Below are 19226 nucleotides of genomic sequence, written 5' to 3'. Positions count from 1 at the left end.
ACATTAAGGGATTGTTATCCTTTTCGACTAAACATCTTGATCCACATATAATGGATGCACGCGCTTGCGTCAATTCACGCGCGCGCCTTCGCCAATCAGATGCCTTTTAGGAGCGCCCTCGCAGCGCAAACTCATTGATTTTTACACGAAGTATCCTGATTCGCTTCTATGATGTAAGAGGGTGGTAAATATTGATGAAGTGAACGGATGTCCAATAGCTATCCGAATTCCTCGCCGGGGCTGCTCTTGGATAAAAAAGTAATTTTAAAGTCGCATGCAGAGCGATATAACCGCACAAGTGTGTAAGATTTATGTTGTTTCCATTTAAAGGATCTATTCTAATAAGAAATGGCTATTAACACGGACGCGCCTCACGCGACAGACGCCGCGCTTCAGTCCACCGATTTTGGAGATACTCAGAAACTCCTGGACATCTCGGACAAACAGCTGAAGAGAGAATTAAACCACACAGATTCTGACACACACTTCGCCGGTTCTCTGAAAGAAGAGCCCACTGAGCAGAGTGTGGTCATTTCTGCTTCAGTCCCGCGGTCTTCGTCGCGAGCGAGCTTCAGATGCGCGTCGCCGCCCACGCCCGAGGAACGCGAACCCTGCAGCTTCATGTGGGTCGCCGTGATGTCCTGCTTCTGCCCGGCCGTCCCGATCAACCTGTTCGCGCTTTATTTCGCGCATATGGTGAGTATCCCCACAAGTTCGGAATTAAAACAGTCTGATAATTAAAGGGTTCACCCAAAAGTGAAATACTCTCTCTCAAATGGCTTCTAACATTTATGAGTTGCTTAATGAAGATATTTTGAAAAAAAGCTGAAAACCTGTAACCATCTATTATCATACACAAATACTGGAAGTCAATGGTTACAGGTTTCTGGTTTTATTCAAAATATCTTCAATAGAAGATAAAAACTCATAAAAGGTTGAAACAAGTGAAGGGAGATTAATTGATGACTGTTTATTTTTGGAAGATATATTAAGTCTAATAAGTCTAATGAAAAACAAATGTTTCCACGTTCGTTTTACATTTCGATATGTTCTTCCTGGACCCCTAATAGTTCATATTGTGACTAAGGGGGGCATCATTTGCAAGGATTCTAATACTATTCTTTTATAAAGACTGTTAAAGTAACCTAATAGTTCACCTAAAAGTGTAAACTCTGTCAATTTTCTCATCCCCCACATTGTTTAGTACATTTTATTTTTGTGTTCAATGGAAGAAAATAATCATACTAATTTAGAAGCACTTGAGGGTGTGTGCTTCTGTTTTTGAGCGAACTATACCATTATTATTTTCATTTGCGATCCACAATACAAGCAAAAAAATTAATTAAATGTTTTTATCTTGACTAGTTCTTCAGATATAATCATTGTCTTTTGCTATTAGTCATGTTTTTAATATGATTACAGGATTTCCACACAATATTTACTTTGAGTAGTTTCTATACTTTATGTATTATATATGTATTTTTTCATTTAACTTCTGTTAAAGATAATTTAATAGAGATAGTTCACCCACAAATAAAAAAAAAAAAAAATACAAAGCAACCACCCTACAGTGTTTTCTTTCTTTTGTTGAACATAAAATAATACATTTTGACGATTGTTGTAAACCTTTAACCACTGACTTTCATAGTAGTAAAACATCCATGTAAGTCAATGGTTACTGGTTCAACATTCTTCAAAATATGTACTTTAGTTTCAACAGAGAAACAAAACTCAAAAAGGTGTACGAGTCAAGGGTGAGTAAACGATGATAGAATTTTCAGTTTTGCGTGAACTGTAACTTTAATTCTTGTTAAGGTGGATATACACTCACCGGCCACTTTATTAGGTACACTTTACTAGTACCGGGTTGAACCTCTCTTTCGCCTTCAGAACTGCCTTAATCCTTCCTGGCATAAATTTAATAGGGTATCAGGAAATATTCTTCAGAGATTTTGGTCCATATTGACATGATAGCATCATGCAGTTGCTGCAGATTTATTGGCTGCACATCCATTATGTGAATCTCCCATTCCACCACATCCCAAAGGTGCTCTATCAGGTTGAGATCTGGTGACTGGAGGCCATTTGAGTACAGTGAACTCCTTGTCATGTTCAAGAAACCTGTCTGAGATGATTCGCGCTTTATGATATGGCGCGTTATCCTGCTGGAAGTAGCCATCAGAAGACGAGTACACTGTGGTCATAAAGGGATGGACATCAGCAACAATTCTCAAGTAGGCTGTGGTGTTGACACAATGGTCAATACTAATGAGCCCAAAGTGTGCCACGAAAATACCTACACACCATTATACCACCAACAGCCTGAATTAGAGTGTTGTTGATGCCAAATTCCGACCCAACACTCTCAGAAATAAAGGTACATGAGCTGTCACTGGGGTGGTACCTTTTCAAACGGTGCAAATTTGTACCTGAAAGGTCCATATTAATACCTAAAAGGTACATATTGGTACCTAAATAGTACAAAACTGTTCCTCTTCAAATTTGTAGGTACTAATATAGGCTTTTGAGATACCAATATGGACCCTATAAGTATAAATGTGTATCTTTTGAAAAGGTAACACCCCAGTGACAGCTCGCGTACCTTTATTTCTGAGAGTGTACCATTCAAATGTCACAGCAAAATTAAAGACAGGCAACATTTTTCCAATCTTCCGTTGTCCAATTTTGTTGAGCCTGTGTGAATTGTAGCCTCAGTTTCCTGTTTTTAGCTGACAGGAGCGGCACCCGGTGTTGTCTTCTGCTGCTGTAGCCCATCTGCCTCAAGGTTGGACTGGTTGTGCGTTCAGAGATGCTCTTCTGCATACCTCTCTTGTAACGAGTGGTTATTTGAGTTACTGTTGCCTTACTATCAGCTTGACCCAGTTTGGCCACACTCCTCTGACATCAACAGGGCATTTGTGCCACAGAGGTGGATATTTTCTCTTTTTCAGGCCATTCTCTGTAAACTATAAAGATGGTTGTGCGTGAAAATCCCAGTAGATCAGCAGTTTCTGAAATACTCAGACCAGCCCATCTAGCACCAACATCCATGCCACGTTCAAAGTCCCTTAAATCACCTTTCTTCCCCATTCCAATGCTCGGTTTGTCTACATGCCTAAATGCATTCAGTTGCTGCCATGCGTTGGTCTGATTTGATATTTGCGTTAAAGAGACAGGTGCACCTAATAAAGTAACCGGTGAGTGTATATCCCAGATCTGCTGACTTCATCATGTTGTCAACTCACAATGTATTTTTCAAACCCACAGAATGTATTTTCTTCCTGTTCATAAATGCCCCACAGCTTCTTCACTAATGGCTAATGGTGTATTCACATGAGGATAGAATGATAAAAGCATTGATGAGGAAGCATCACATATAAAACCTTATGTCCTAACTAATATTTTGTATTTGTTTCCATTTATTTTTGACACTGTTTATTGTTTTAATCATAAACATTATGTACATTCTGCAGGTATTTCTTACTTAGAGTGCCTTTTTGTCAGGGTTTTTCTCCATCTGTAAATATTCTTAAATAGTCAAACAAATCTAATAGTTACTAGTACATTTTACATTAAAAATGAAACTTGATTTGAAGAATGGTCTTGAAATACTACTTGCTTCAAGGAATAAATATTCAATGCAGTCTTTCTGCTGGATACAGTGTTCCCATGTTCTTGTAAGCTATTGCTAACTGGTAAATGGAGAAACATACAGGAGATACACTATGTCTTTAAAGCAATTAGCTAGTAAGTAAATCACATTATTCATTTATTCAAGTTCTGAATTGCACAAAATGAGTCATTGGTTTGCTCAACTTTTGCTTTTGTAGTCGATTTACATGTTTGTTTTTTTTTAAATAAGATTAATAATTTTGTTTTGGGCACTACATGTCACCTATAGCTAATTTTACAACAATTCCCTTTAAACATATACTACATTTCATAAAATTTGCTCTCAGAAAAGATGTAAGCAATTTATCGTGCAATAATGCTGCCATATCTCTCTCTATTGATATATCTTTAAAAATAATTTAATTGATTGGTCGTTGATCAATAAATACGACCTGATTGGTCATAATGTGACTCATGGGGCCTCCAGCTGTTACATTAGAAATCAACTACCCATAAAGCTGACTTACGCTTGATTTCCTTCCTGTTTCACTTCAGTCTCGCTCTATGATACAAGCAAAAGATTATGACGGAGCCAGAAGACTCGGACGTCTAGCTTTGTTGCTCAGTCTGATTGCCATTGTTGTGGGTCTGGCTATAATCATTTATCTACTCATGACAGGTAAACGCCACTTTCTATTGTCTTTACATGCTTTTCGTTAATTGGCATTTTGTATTTACTATAACATTGAGATACACACACAGCCGTCAGATTCGGAATTGTGCAAATTTATTAACGGCTACAGCATGGCGCAGTCCAAAATCGTGAATTAGACCTATGCACAAAACTGGAATATCGCGTAAAGCAGTGGTTCTCAAACATTTTTCACCAAGTACCACCTCAGAAAAAAAAAAAAAACTTTTTCCAAATACCACCGTAATGACCAGTATTAAAATAGATTAGTGTAGCAGGCCTAATTAAGCATCTACAGCACTGCAGTTAAAAAACGAGGCAGATTAATTCATATTTTTTAAGAATATTTATTATTGTCAGCCTCTTTAAACATTATAAATAGTTTAAACATTAACTGCAGTAGCAGGTAAAAAAAAAAAAAGTCAACATTCAAATTAAAATGTGCTTTTAAGTTAATTAAAGTTAATTAAAAATGGCGCTGTTCTTAAAAAGTACAAAGAAAAATGCTGTACTTTAATTGTGAAGAATTAACTTAGTAGCGGCGAGGCAGTGGCGCAGTAGGTAGTGCTGTCGCCTCACAGCAAGAAGGTCGCTGGTTCGAACCTCGGCTCATTTGGCGTTTCTGTGTGGAGTTTGCATGTTCTCCCTGCCTTCGCGTGGGTTTCCTCCGGGTGCTCCGGTTTCCCCCACAGTCCAAAGACATGCGGTACAGGTGAATTGGGTAAGCTAAATTGTCCGTAGTGTATGAGTGTGTGTGTGAATGTGTGTGTGGATGTTTCCCAGAGATGGGTTGCGGCTGGAAGGACATCCGCTGCGTAAAAACTTGCTGGATAAGTTGGCAGTTCATTCCGCTGTGGCCACCCCGGATTAATAAAGGGACTAAGCCGACAAGAAAATGAATGAATGAATTAACTTAGTAGCCTATTCATCAAAACAAAGAAATGTTGCTTGAACATTATAAATATAGACTATATGTCATTCATATTCATATAATTTTTGATGCAATTTGAAATATATGTTGCATGTACACTTTTTAAAATCTAAACATTAACTTGTATGTAGATCGATAGGAAACCTGTTTTTCTTAAGCTGATAAAACATTGCTGCAGCTCCAAGTTTCATTCCTGGAGAAAATTAAAAGCACTGCAGTGTTTGGGTGTTCTGTGTTAATTAGATAATTAGTCTACCGAAATTCTATTCCATACAAAATATGAAGCTGATCGGTGCTGGTGCTGGTCTATGGCCTGGGGGTTGGGGACCACAGCTCTAGCGCATATCTGCTCTGCAAGTGCCATGCGCCTCTTTCTCTAGTTCTGCATCAATTGAATTGATATTTAGCAGCTGAAGACGCGATGCACTAAAGAAAACGTTCCAAGCACAGCGTTTTGATCATGGGCTTCAGCGAACAGCCAATGCTGATCCCATCAGTGTTATCGTACACATCAAATTAAAATTCATTTTTGCTTTCATTATTCAGCGATTCCTCCGCATACCACTAGTGGTAAACGTACTGCAGTGTAAACACCACTGGCGAAGAGCATTTTCCAAAAAAGCAGTTTCCATCCAAACGAACGAAATAGTCACTTAATGATAAACTGGCACAAATATCAAAATGGAACTTACTGGTTAGGAGAAGCCCTGTTGGCCTTTTTTCTTATTTTATAAATTACTTGTGCCTCAGAAAATGAAGACGAAGCGATATGATCATATGTTTGCATATGTAAGCGTAAGATGCTCTTGAAATGTGGTTCTGGGAAGTAAAAATACTGATCCACTTTGATGACGGACTTTGGTGAAGGGATTTTCGAATGACCTAAAGATCATTTCAATAATTTTTCAATCATTATTTCAGTCTGCTGGATTTATTCATTAATGCCATCAAATTAAGGTTATTTATATAATCACATGACCTCAAAATCAAAAAGGCAAAAAATAAATAAATAAAAAAAATTATCAAAAAAGCAAGACATCAAAAAAATTTTTTTTACTTTGATGCACAAGCTGGAATTTGTTTGGTAAATTGATATAAAGAAATTTAAACAAATTATTTTAAATTATTTTTAAAATGTTTTTTATGCACATTTTTGAAATGTATGCACATCCTGGCTTTTCCATTAAAGATGCTGTATGTACGTATTTGACTCTTCTCCACCCAATGCCAGTTTAGCCAATTATATTAATCATGGGTTGCCTTGGTGTGATTCATTCAGTCATGAAGACTCCAAAGCATGTGTCCGTAACCAAAAATGTGACCTAAATGTGGACAGTAGCAGCCCCCGAAATGAGCAGCAGATTCAGAGTTCCACATGAGATGGTTATTAATTAGCAAATAACAAAAACATTACAAACATAAACATTAGGTGAGGAGATTACTATAGCTGCAACCCAAATGGCACACCATACACTATGTACTTATGCACTTACACACAACAGCATAGTATATGTATGTAGAGTCATTGCAAATGGAAAGCAGAAATTCAAACCTTTTTCCAGATGACATTTGATGGGTACCAAATTAGTGAAATAAATGAGCAAACTACCAAATAATTCCTGCCTTGAGTATAACCGCATTCACCATCGGGAGGCAGTATAATCACTCTCGTAGGAGAATACTGTTTTCACAATCCAAAATAAATAATCCAACAAAAGCCCTTGATAGCTCTGCCCTTTCTGTTACATGAGCAAAGCAGCAGCCACTGAGTGTGTGAAGCGTTCAACATTACACACTTCACTTTAATGATTGAATAAGTTCATCATCTGAATATTTAAAGTGCACTTATTATTTTAAGTGTGAAGGCACTACTTACACTATACTACAAAATAGCATAGAATAGTGCATAAGTATGCAATTTGGGACACACCTATTGTAACCGTGTCCTAACAACACGCTACATGAAGAGATTTGCAGTGACAAGCAATTGGGCTCTTTGCACCAGACCCAACACAACAGAAATTTAAAAAAAGCTTTTCAGAAGCACAGGACAGTGCACTTACTGCACCCTCATAAATAAAGGTACAAGAGCTGTCACTAGGGCAGTACCTTTTCGAAAGGTACATATTTGTACCTAAAAAGTCCTTAGTGGTACCTCAAAGGTACATATCAGTACCCAAATGCACCTAAAATGTACCTTTGAGGTACCAATATGGACTCTTTAGGAACAAATAAGTACCCTTTGAAAAGGAACTGCCACAGTGACAGCTCTTGTACCTTTATTTCTGAGATAGTGCCCCCCAATGAAATGGTAAGGTTTACAATCTAATTAATACAGATTTACCATTATTAATGTACATGCTGAATCACTAATATTTGTTGGCTTGCATTATTTCACAGTTCTAAGGTTCCAAGTCACTTTAACACAAAACGCACACTTTATTTTCAAGATCTGAGGTGAAGTGCATTTATCGTGTATGACCACACACCCAAAAGCACTTCACAATCATAAGGGGGTCTCTCCATACCATCACCAGTGTGCAGCATCCACTTGGATGATGCGACGGCAGCCACAGGACAACAGCGCCAGTGCACTCACCACACACCAGCTATTAGGGAGTGAAGAGACAGTAATTCAGCCAATTCAGTGGATGGGGATGATTGGGGGGGCCATGATGGGTAAGGGCCAATAGAAGAAATTTGGTCAGGACACTTTTACTCTTTACAAGAAGTGCCATGGGATTTTTAATGACCACAGAAAGTCAGAAACGAAATTTAACATCTCATCTGAAAGACGGCACCCACTAACAGTATGGTGTTCCCTTCACTATACTGGGGCATCAGGACTCACACAGACCACAGGTTGAGCACCCCCTGCTTGCCTCACTAACCCCACTGCCAAGAGCAACCTTGTTTTGCCATGTGGTCTTTCATCCAGGTACTGACCAGGCTCAGCTGTGCCTAGCTTCAGTCTTGGGCTGTGGGGTGATATGGCTGTGGGTGTATCTGCTGCTGCATTCAGTAGTATGGCAATAACTGTCATGTAAAATGGCATTCAAACTCACATTATTAGCATTTAACACTGAATGAGGTGTTCCTGAGGTGATAATTTCCAGTTTTCTGTTGTTCAGCTGCAAGAAATAGAAACCGTTTCTAAAATATAAATTTCAGGTGTTGGTTAGGACCAAAACTACTTTTAATATGAAAATATGCCCTCTATCACGTGCTGTTGCATCTATTTAAGACGCAATTTAAATCAGCCTTTGTTGGTTTCGTCAATCTGGCAACCTGCGCTTGCGTGCATTTTGAACCAGGGGTGCAATACCTAGTTAAACCACTGGGTGTCAAACTTACATACTGCATTTAAAATTTAAGCATTTAAACATTTTTTAAGCGTTATGTCTTAAAACTGAACATAAAATTAGTTGGATGGAAATAAAGCTAATAATAATTAGCTTTAGAAGCCTAAATAATTCTAAAAGTTCCTGGAAAATGCCCACTTCACAAGAAAATAAAAGTAATTTGACGAGGACGTTGCTATTTTGACTAGTCTGAATAGGGTAATGAGGGTAATTGAAATATAAGTCAAAACATCTAAAATACAGAAATGTACATATTTTTGATACGTCATGCATAAATCAACTTTGCAAGTCAGTAAAATAGTATCGATTGTACACAATCAAAACTATTATTAACTATCTTGCTTTGGTGCATTTCTCACAACACTATTTACATTTGTACAGCAGTTCATGCATTTCTCAAAACAATTAGTCATTTGTGCACATCCTAGTAGCAGTTTCTCATTCCTTACAACAAATTGCAAAGCCTGTCAGGCTTTCGTGCCTTTCAATGTGTGTGCGCCGGTGTCAGACATTGCCAGGGATATATTGTTATTTTTGCCAAACAGGTGAGATATTCGAGAAAGCCAGACAAAAAAAAAACTGCAGTATGCATTACAGTATATTTACAACATAAAAGGCAACCGATTCGAGAATAATTAAATCAAAATTGAAGCTAGCTTAGCCTAGCCGCCTCATACGCTAACCATTCAACAGCTTAGCTCATGCTCAGCAGGAGAGGTGAAATTTAAAAATAATATAATATTAACTAATTATACTGTAATTTCTCTAGTTTTAGCCAAAAAGCCTGATCATTGACCCATAACAATGTACAGCAAGTTACCTATAACTGTCAGTATGTTTCTGTACTCTTTACAAATTAATGAAAAACAGCTGGGGGTAAAGTATATTGAATGCAAGGGCTCAGTTTGTGATCATATCTCTGTTTTGTTCTGTTGATTTGTAATTTCTAATATTCATAGCTTAACATGGATGAAAATATGAAGTTCAGTAAAGTAAGCAACAGATTCGTATTTTCCAGATCAATAACTCATGTCATTATGACAATTGTTGGGTGGCGGCTTTTGGGTGTGGCTTAGCGAAGGGTCAATTGCTTTCATCCAACTCTCTGCTATTAATAACATTATCATTTGCTTATGTCATGTCAGTCAAAATGAACTGAACTTGTAAATGCCGAAGTCATTCCACATAAAACTAAAAGTCCTCATTTCATTACTTGAGTCATTACATACAAAAATGTTGATCTAGTTGTCAAAATCTGTCTAGCAACTATTATAAAAAAGTAAATCTTTATTTTCCTGAAAATGTCTTCTAAATTGAACAATTTCATGAATGATTTACAGACCGGTGTATGCTGTAGGTTCAGTTCTAATATGTACTGCAATATTGTTTACAGTTGTTTAAGGGAAAGGGAGTTGATGTTTGTAGTAAATAAGGGTGTATTTATTATTTTGCACTATGCTGTGAATAAATTAGAACTGCAAAAAGCAAATGCAGTAAAAATGTGAAACATACATATTCAGAGTCTTGTACTCAGATACTAGGGGTGTCAAAATTAATTGTTTCTTCGGTGCACCGCGATGCAGACGCGGACAATTCATAATAACGGGTTATTATTTACTGACGTCATTTTTCTCCTATTATGCTCTCTGTCGCGAGGGAGATTAGCGCGAGTATTTACAACACTCAGCCAACTCAGGGCCGGCCCGTGGCATAGGCACCACAGGCATATGCTAAGGGCGCTGTACATCCAGGGGGCGCCAAAAATGAGCGCAGTTTAGTTGGTTTTGTTTTCGATTTTCCGAGTAAGGGGAAGCTGCAGGCCCGGAGACCCAACTGCACGCTCAGACCTGCGCGCACAGACCTGCACTTTCAGACCAGACAGTGCCCCCTGCTGTTGGGTTGGGTGAAGCTGCAGGTACGGAGACCCAACTACACACTCAGACCAGCACTTTCTAGCAAGTAGCAACATCAGAAACGCCAGTAAGGTTATTGATTATTAAAGCAATTCCTGAAAATTATCAAGTTTTATGGCATAAATCAATTTGGTGTAAAATATTACACTAACAAAGAATTATTTCAGTGTTTGATTTGATCAAAATTTGTGTCAAAAGAGCATTATTTTATGGTATTTACAGCTTGCTCTTATTTTATCTATTATTGTACCATTCTGGGACAATTTTCTAGCAATGCTTTCTGGCAAAATAAAAAAAAAAGCTTTAAAGTAAAAAAGTTTAAATAAAATGCAGCCTATAATATATAGCGCAATTATTATTTGTAACATATTTTAGTGCTGTATAGGTCTACTGTACATATTACTGTATTATCTATCTAAGAGTGCTACCTAATACAATAACAGTAATACAATAACAGTTTATCAATTATTTATAAGTTCTGTAATGATTACAAACACGTTTTTTGGAAATCAAAATATCAATTAAATTTGCATAGAATTTACAATATGAGCTCTATTAGGTGAAATCAAACTAATTTTTATTATTAAAAGTGGGTCTCTGCCAACACTAATATAGTGTACCAAACACTGCAGATATTTCCAGATATTTTCAGATATTTTTTTGCTCTAGAAATGAAAAATCTCCCCAATAAGAATGTAAAGCATTTATTTTATTTGATGTTATTTTCTACGTAAAAAAAATAATTATTACTCCAATTATTATTTTTCACCATTTTTCCATGAATTGTTTACAACTTGACTTTAAGGACCTTATGAAAAAGTACACAAAAATAAAGTTGGTTGTGAGAAAATTACCTAGAGTACTATAATTGTATGTGAAGAACAGTGCTAAATCCTTCATGATAAAAAAACAACAACAAATGTCTGAAAATATTGAAACAACTGAACAATATATATATTTACAAATACAATTAATAAAAATACAACAGAATTATTGTATTAAATCAAAAATCTAGTACGTTTAATATTTCATATAATAATCTATTCAATCACAGCCTAATATTTTATAGTAGAAAAATAGTTTAAATTACAATTTAGAAGCAGCTGAAATCAGGTTAGTCGATCTTTTAAACAGCAGGTGGCACTGTGAAGGTCTGAAAGTGCAGGTCTAGCCGTCTGAGCGTGCGGTTGGGTCTCCGGGCCTGCAGCTTCATACTATTGGGATTTTCCAGACACACATTCAGTTATAGACGGCAATAACTCAAAAACCTCTTACCCTAAAAAGATCTAAAGTGTGTTTCCTACAAAAAGACAAAGCTGGTTATGTTTCACAGCTGTCTTTCTTTTTTTTTCGCTCGACATTACAATCACTGCTCTGTTTAAGCCCTCGCAATATGTGTTTAGCCGGGATAGCTCGCACTGAGAGGAGCTCTCAGTAAGGGACCGTCGGAAAAGTGCTTCTTTTTTTTCGTTTTTCTGCTCAGCTCAGCGCGAGCTCTCCCTGTTGCGAGGGCTTAAGTGTGTGTGTGTCTGTGTTTGTTTGTTTGGTGCTGTTTATGTTTGTGTATGTGTGTGAATGAGAGACAGTGTGGTGCTGTGTGTATATACAGACAGCTTGTTATAGGCTCCCCCCTAAAATATAACACTGTATATAGAAAGCATCGTCAATGCACCATGATGCACCGAGATATCGAATTGAACTGAAGGCATGATAATCATAACCGAACCGTGAGACCAGTATAGGTTCACACCTCTATCAGATACCTCACTAAATGCAGTGATGTCTAACTTTACTTTAGTTTTCAAATGGCTGTGCAAATAGTATATATAAGTCCTGTCTTGAGCATTTTCAGGAAGTGTCACCAAAATCAGACTTTTTTTGCATTGAAAAAATTTCCAGAGTAAACTGTCATAATGAAAACATGACAAGGCCATTTGACTATCTTGTTCATAAACAATGGTGTCAGGACTTTTCATCTTGATGACACTGACACTTTGATTGACACGAATACTTGCTCTTGAGGAATGAGCTCTCCATTTTAAGCAAGTGACACACTTTTGCAGGTTATCAACTAGCCTTTGCAGTTTGTACTAATTGTTTTGAGAAATGCATTTACTGCTGTGCAGAAAGGCACTGGTGTTGTAAGAAATGCACCAAAGCCACTGAGAAAAAAACTGTAAAACAAGAATAATGATTGTGCTTGCAGTGTCTTTTAAAGGTCTCTTATTTGCTTTTCTGTCCCCCAGAGTTGAAGTAGTTGTGGATGTCGTACTGAATGCACTGATGTAAATGGGTATCGGAAGTGAAACCAAAGAAGATGGATGATGAATGCCATGTGAAAACTTTCAGAAAACTAGAATGTCTGTTATTTTGTGTTTTACACTTTTTGACAAGGACTCCTGTTCATTGACGCATTTTTTTTCTAGCACTGAACTAATTTTGCACTAAATCTTACATTACAATCAGGTGTAATTTTGAAGTATATTTGAATTCTTTCAAGGAATTGCATTATATCATGATGATGTGTTGCATGTTGCAATAAGAATGAGACTTTTGTTAGTGATTTTCCAACTTGACCTTATTCTTCACGTAAGAGGGAGCAGCCATTGGGATATATTTATGGCTTCCAGTCTCATTCACTTCCATTGTTTTTAACGTCTAAAATCTGTCTAAAAATCATTATGCAGCTGTAAACTGTTCTTTTCTATATCCTTTTTCTTTTTAGGTGTAGTCATAAACACACTTGTTTGTAGAGCAATTATTTATCGTTTTCTGCCATGTATTATTCCTAGTCACTTCTCCCAAAGGCAACTGAATCAGATGTTCTAAACAATCACACAAATGAGCACATTTCCACATTGCAGAATAAGGTCAATAGTGCTAAAACTTATGCATCACTTATGTAAATCTGGTACATACATAAAAGCACAGTTTATATTATTAGTTCTTATTCTTAAATGGTATTTTTAAAGTTTTATATCTTGCATTTTGTGTTCTAAGTTAAAGGGGTATTTCACTTGAAAATGAAAATTCTGTCATCATTTACTTTCGCTCATACCGTTCCTTTCTTCTGATGAACACAAAAGAAAATATCATGAAAAATGTGACCTTTTGGTCATACATAATGTGAAATTCAAATGCATAGATTAAATTCAATTGCGAGAACTACAGTTGAAAGCACATTAACATTAAATTTAAGTAAATAAACATTTTCATTACCCTTTTTGGGGGGCAACTTTATTTTGATTGCAACTTTATTTCTAATAAAAGTTCCCATAAGAGTTTATCTTTCAAAACTGTGGGATAATCCTGTAAAAAAACTTTAACTGCAAGATGTAACTTGCAATTACTAGTTAGAAATGTACAATTGTGAGACCATTAATGTATTATTTCATGTAGAACTTCCATATATTGGGTTCAATTGGTTGTCTTTTGTGTCATGCAGAAGAAAAAAAAAATAGTCATACAGATTTGGAATAGTATAATTTTCAAGTGAAATGTCCACGTAAGAGGGAGCAGCCATTGGGATATATTTATGGCTTCCAGTCTCATTCACTTCCATTGTTTTTAACGTCTAAAATCTGTCTAAAAATCATTATGCAGCTGTAAACTGTTCTTTTCTAACTATATCCTTCTTCTTTTTAGGTGTAGTCATAAACACACTTGTTTGTAGAGCAATTAGTTATCATTTTCTGCCATGTATTATTCCTAGTCACTTCTCCCAAAGGCATCAGAATCAGAATCATCATGAATCAGATGTTCTAAACCAGGGCTGCTCAATCCTGTTCCTGGAGATCTACCCTCCTGCAGATTTCAGTTGCTACCCATATCAAACACATCTGAACCAATTAATTAGGACCAGAACACCACTTAATAATTACAGGCAGGTGTGTTTGATATGGGTAGCAACTGAAATCTGCAGGAAGGTAGATCTCCAGGAACAGGATTGAGCACCCCTGTTCTAAACAATCACAGAAATGAGCACATTTCCACATTGCAGAATAAGGTCAATAGTGCTAAAACATTATCAGTTATGTAAATCTGGTACACACATAAAAGCACAGTTTGTATTATTAGTTCTTATTCTTAAATGGTATTTTTAAAGTTTTATATCTTGCATTTTTTGTTCCAAGTTAAAGGGGTATTTCACTTGAAAATGAAAATGCTGTCATCATTTACTTTCGCTCATACCGTTCCTTTCTTCTGATGAACACAAAAGAAAATATCATGAAAAATGTGACCTTTTGGTCATACATAATGTGAAATTCAAATGCATAGATTAAATTCAATTGCAAGCACATTAACATTAAATTTAAGTAAATAAACATTTTCATTACCCTTTTTGGGGGGCAACTTTATTTTGATTGCAACTTTATTTCTAATAAAAGTTCCCATAAGAGTTTAGCTTTCAAAACTGTGGGATAATCCTGTAAAAAAACCTTTAACTGCAAGATGTAACTTGCAATTACTAGTTATAAATGTACAATTGTGAGACCATTAATGTATTATTTCATGTAGAACTTCCATATATTGGGGGTAAATTTGTTGTCCTTTGTGTCATGCAGAAGAAAAAAAAATAGTCATACAGATTTTGAATAGTATACTTTTCAAGTGAAATGTCCCAAAACAATTATACATATTTATTTATATGTTTATTTTCTGTCATTTTGATGTATGTCCTTATGGGTATGTAGAGTAATGACAAGTTTGCAAGATGGAGGATTGCAGTCAGAGCTTTGTAGCGAACTAATGTATACGAATATGTTATATATAAAAATTCTTGAGAGATTGAACAAAGGCGAATCAAGGGCTACATTCAACGAAAAGCACATGCATGTTTGGAAAAAAAACTGCAACCACTGCAGTATTAAATATAAATTGTGCAAACTTGTCTTTTGCTAAAACTGTGCCATATTTTTGCATGTTCTAAATTAAACATGGTCTAATTTAAGTGTGTTTTGTTGTGTTTAATAGCGCTCCATTAGCACAAGATGGCTTTAATCATTAGTATTTATTTACTAGCATGCAAAATAATCCTTTGGTTTTCACATAAGAATGAAATCAGGTGTGGTTATTTCATTAAAAAGCTGCAGCACATCCTGTTCCGCTCTAAGCCTTCAGAGCAGTGGAGATCAGAGGAAACATGTCCGATAATTGCTATCCAGTTCACATAAGTGCATTCCTTTCAGCTTTACATTGAGCCATTACCAGCTCAAATGGAGGCAGAAATCTTATGCTTTAGCTTACGCATAACAAAGAGGAAACCACTGCTTTAACTTTGAGCTTTATCTTACTTTGTTTATGCAGCGCTTCAGACATAATCAACAAGAATCAGTCTTTTGCTTGGCTATTCAGTAGTTGACAGATACAGAATCTGCACCTGCAGATATAGCAGGCATCTATTTTTATTGTTTTCTGCCTGCTCATAAAAGAGCTAAAGCTTTACTAATGGCTGTGTTCACATGAGGATATTTAGAATAATTAACATGTTGCCATCTTCATAAAACAAAAATGATTAAGTGTATATTAGGACATTTACAAGACTCTCTTTTCCAGTCTATTCAAAATGAAAGGAATGATCAATAACATTCAGCCACTCTCTAGTTTTCAGAGTACACCCGCTTAATGGATTGTTTATGCCCAGTTGACCAATGCCTTGGCAGCAACTCAATGCATTTAGGCAGGTAGATGTGATCAACTTCTGCTTTATGTGCAAACTGCGCATCAGGATGTTCCCCATTTGACTGAAAGATGATTTAGGTGACTCTAAATGAGGTGCTGTTGCCAGAAAAGCAGGTCTGAGTACTTCGGAAACTGTTGATCGGAGAATGGTCAGAAAAAGAGACAATATACAGCAGGCAGCACTAATACAACGGTAAAGTAGCTGAAACTAGAGGTATGCATGTCCTGTACTGCGGGAGCCGGGCAGATTTCTTTCGGTGCGGGAATAAATTTCGGAATAAAGCGCGGGAGCGGTCGTTCACTGGTGTAATTCTGGACGGGAGTCCCGAGCGAGTATGCGTATGAATGAGAGTGCGTGATGCTGCGTTTAGCTTGTTTGTTGCTCTGTGTGTGTGTTTGTGTATGTGTGCTCGTGTGCGTGTGTGCGAATGAGAGAGAGCTTTGTGCTGTGTGCGTGTGTGTGTGTGAATGAGAGAGAGCGTGCTGTTGCTGTCTGTGTGTGTCACTTGCTTGGTGCTGTGTGTGTTTATACAGAAAGCATGTTATAGGCTGTCCGGACTCTATATAGCTGGGTGGTTTTCGGTTTTGTCCCCTCCCATTAGCGGGAACGGGTGTGGTGGGTAGAAAAAGGAGCGGGTCGGGCAGCGGGACAATGAATGCTGAACATAAAGGGGAGCGGTCGGGTTCGGACTAAAACCTGGCGGGTGCGTGTAGGAGCAGGATTTAAAATTGTCCCGCGCAGATCGCTAGCTCAAACAACCACTCATTAGGTCAAAGGTCAGCAGAAGAGCATTTTGAGCTCAACACTTCGAACCTTGAAGCAGATGAGCTACAACTAGGGTTGTAACAATATACCAGTATGACGGTCTACCACGATTTGAACGTGCACGATTATCATACCATGAACAATTGCATATCAACGGTTTTAACCCTTAAAGACAGAGACAGCCGCCCGCGGCTAAAAATAAGTATTGCTCTTAAATGTTTAATAAACTTTTGATCCGCTGATCCGATTCATACAATTCAAAGATTGGCATAAAGAAGAGAATCTCAGCTTTCCAGTGCTGTATAACATAACATTTGCGGACTTTTAGAGGCTCCGAAATCAGTGCGGTTACGTCATCAAAATTTGACAACGCTGATTTGACAAAGAAACGCTCGTCACTGTGTCTCCGGACAAACCAGACATGATACACTGATGCATTGTCCCTCCTCCATGCCCAGATTGGTTCAAACTCGCTATATCACAACCAATAAGCATAGGTTTCGCTTTTGTTTGTGGACCAAAAACGAGCTTTTTGAACAACACATGAGAATTACTATTTAATACCGTATACCGCGAAACCGTCAAACCGTGGTATTGTTTTAGACGATTATCATACCGTAAAAAATTCATACCGTTACAACCCTAGCTACAACAGCAGTAGACAAAGAGCAACCAGTGAAACTCCTGTCAGATAAACTTGAGGAATAGCTAAATGGGGCTATAATTTACACAGGCTCAACAAAACTGGATGCAATTTTTAACTGGATGCAATTCTTAACACAACTCCAACATATGGCTATATTCATGGCGAGAACCATTTAATCCACAGATTTCTTTTACACAAAAGGAGGGACAATTTAGGGTGTATTCACACTTGTATTCGCATTCATCTTGTTTGACTCTGGTACAGTTAGTTTAAGGTGTGAATATGATCTGACCTCGACCACAGATTTGCATAAATTCCTGCACCTTTTCAGGTATCAGGATCCTGTAGTTCGAGTTGTGCACTCGTAGTGTCTGTCTTTGCTGAGCAACCATTGCCAAACTCAGGCACCTGCAGGGTTTGGGTGCTTGAGCACCTGCCCTTTTTATCTCCAAGTAAAAGTTCCCCCTCCTTCACACAAATTTAATTGACTTAACTTGCATGTTTTTGGGCTGTGGGAAGAACCCGCAGTTCCTGCAGTACAGTAAACCCTCACTGACAGAAGGAGAACATGCAAACTCCCCACCAAAAGGCCTCATGGTCCCTTTCAGACCTGAACCATGGGCTTTACTTAGTGTGAAACCACTGGACAGCTAAAAAAAAAGTGAAAAAAATTCTGAATTTCACAAAAAATATCAAAAAAACAAACATGGTTGAGATTTGGCACATTTTGGGGCCTTCGTACCAATTGAGCACCATTTAAACACCATAGCTTAGCCTAGAGTACTGTTGCTGACGATGTCCATCACTTTAAGATCATAGTTTAATATCTTGTAGTGGCTACATCCCACAGGATAACCCACCCATGTCATAGTTCAGATTACCTCAAACTGATTTCTTGAACATTGCAAGGAGTTCACCTAACTCAATTTGCCTCCACAGTCACCAGGGGCCTCATGTACAAAGACTTGCGTTGAATTCATACTTAAACATTGCATACAGACAAAGCTGTAAATATGCGCAGGCAGTAAAAAATTAAACACTGTGTACACGGAATCCCACGCATATTCTCTTTGTACATCCAATTAACAAGAAACTGAGTGCACGTGTATGAGCGCAAAACCCCTCCCTGCCTCCTCCCCCGTATAAATATGCTAATGACTCTACTTTGGCAAAACCAAACGAAAAAGCAAAGGTAAAAGCAAACAGGTAAAGAAACTTAACAGAATGTAAATTGGAGGTACTCCTATAGGAGGTAGACCGGAGAAAACGGTGTTATTTGTAAGTTTGTCCTCCGGAATTAATAGCAAAAAAAATTATAATAATAAATAAAATGAGTGGGAGAGTTTAGCTGATATGGGGTCTGCACATCGCACTGTGAACAAATTAAAAAAAGAAATGGTCCGATGTAAAGCTGCAGGTTATTAGGGAAAGAGCGGTGCACTGTCAAAGTGTTGACCAAACAGGCGGGGAAACAGGGCACACTGAACTAACACCCTGAGGAGAGAGTTGCCTCAATTGTGGGTGACACTTTACTGTCTGGAGTAGTATCTGTGTCTGTGGGACACACAGATGTATTAGAGGAACACTTTGTTAGGGCCAATCGCCTGCTCTACAACTGACCAA

At 37.4% G+C, this 19226-nt stretch overlaps 1 protein-coding gene across 2 annotated transcripts; it reads left to right on the top strand.

Moving 5' to 3' along the window:
* Nucleotides 1–147: 147 nt before the first annotated feature.
* trarg1b (trafficking regulator of GLUT4 (SLC2A4) 1b (gene/pseudogene)) lies at nt 148–15463 on the top strand. 2 transcript variants are annotated; one of them, NM_001386231.1, is given in 4 exon segments: nt 148–696; nt 4168–4291; nt 12756–13630; nt 14764–15457. In NM_001386231.1, coding segments are annotated over 3 exon segments (483 nt in total). In that variant the 5' UTR covers nt 148–348; the 3' UTR covers nt 12767–13630; nt 14764–15457.
* Nucleotides 15464–19226: the final 3763 nt, after the last annotated feature.

Source organism: Danio rerio, chromosome 21 (genome assembly GCF_049306965.1).
Source record: "Danio rerio strain Tuebingen ecotype United States chromosome 21, GRCz12tu, whole genome shotgun sequence".
Taxonomy (NCBI): Eukaryota; Metazoa; Chordata; class Actinopteri; order Cypriniformes; family Danionidae; genus Danio; species Danio rerio.
Note: the sequence above shows the minus strand (reverse complement) of the source record. Positions and strands in the feature narration are given on the sequence as shown.

Bases quoted from the DNA above. Each gene is read 5' to 3' on its own strand.
- trarg1b (XM_073934686.1), top strand. From the start codon at position 349: ATGGCTATTAACACGGACGCGCCTCACGCGACAGACGCCGCGCTTCAG. The intron at 697-4,167 runs GTGAGTATCCCC...GTTTCACTTCAG, and splicing joins CGCTTTATTTCGCGCATATG to TCTCGCTCTATGATACAAGC.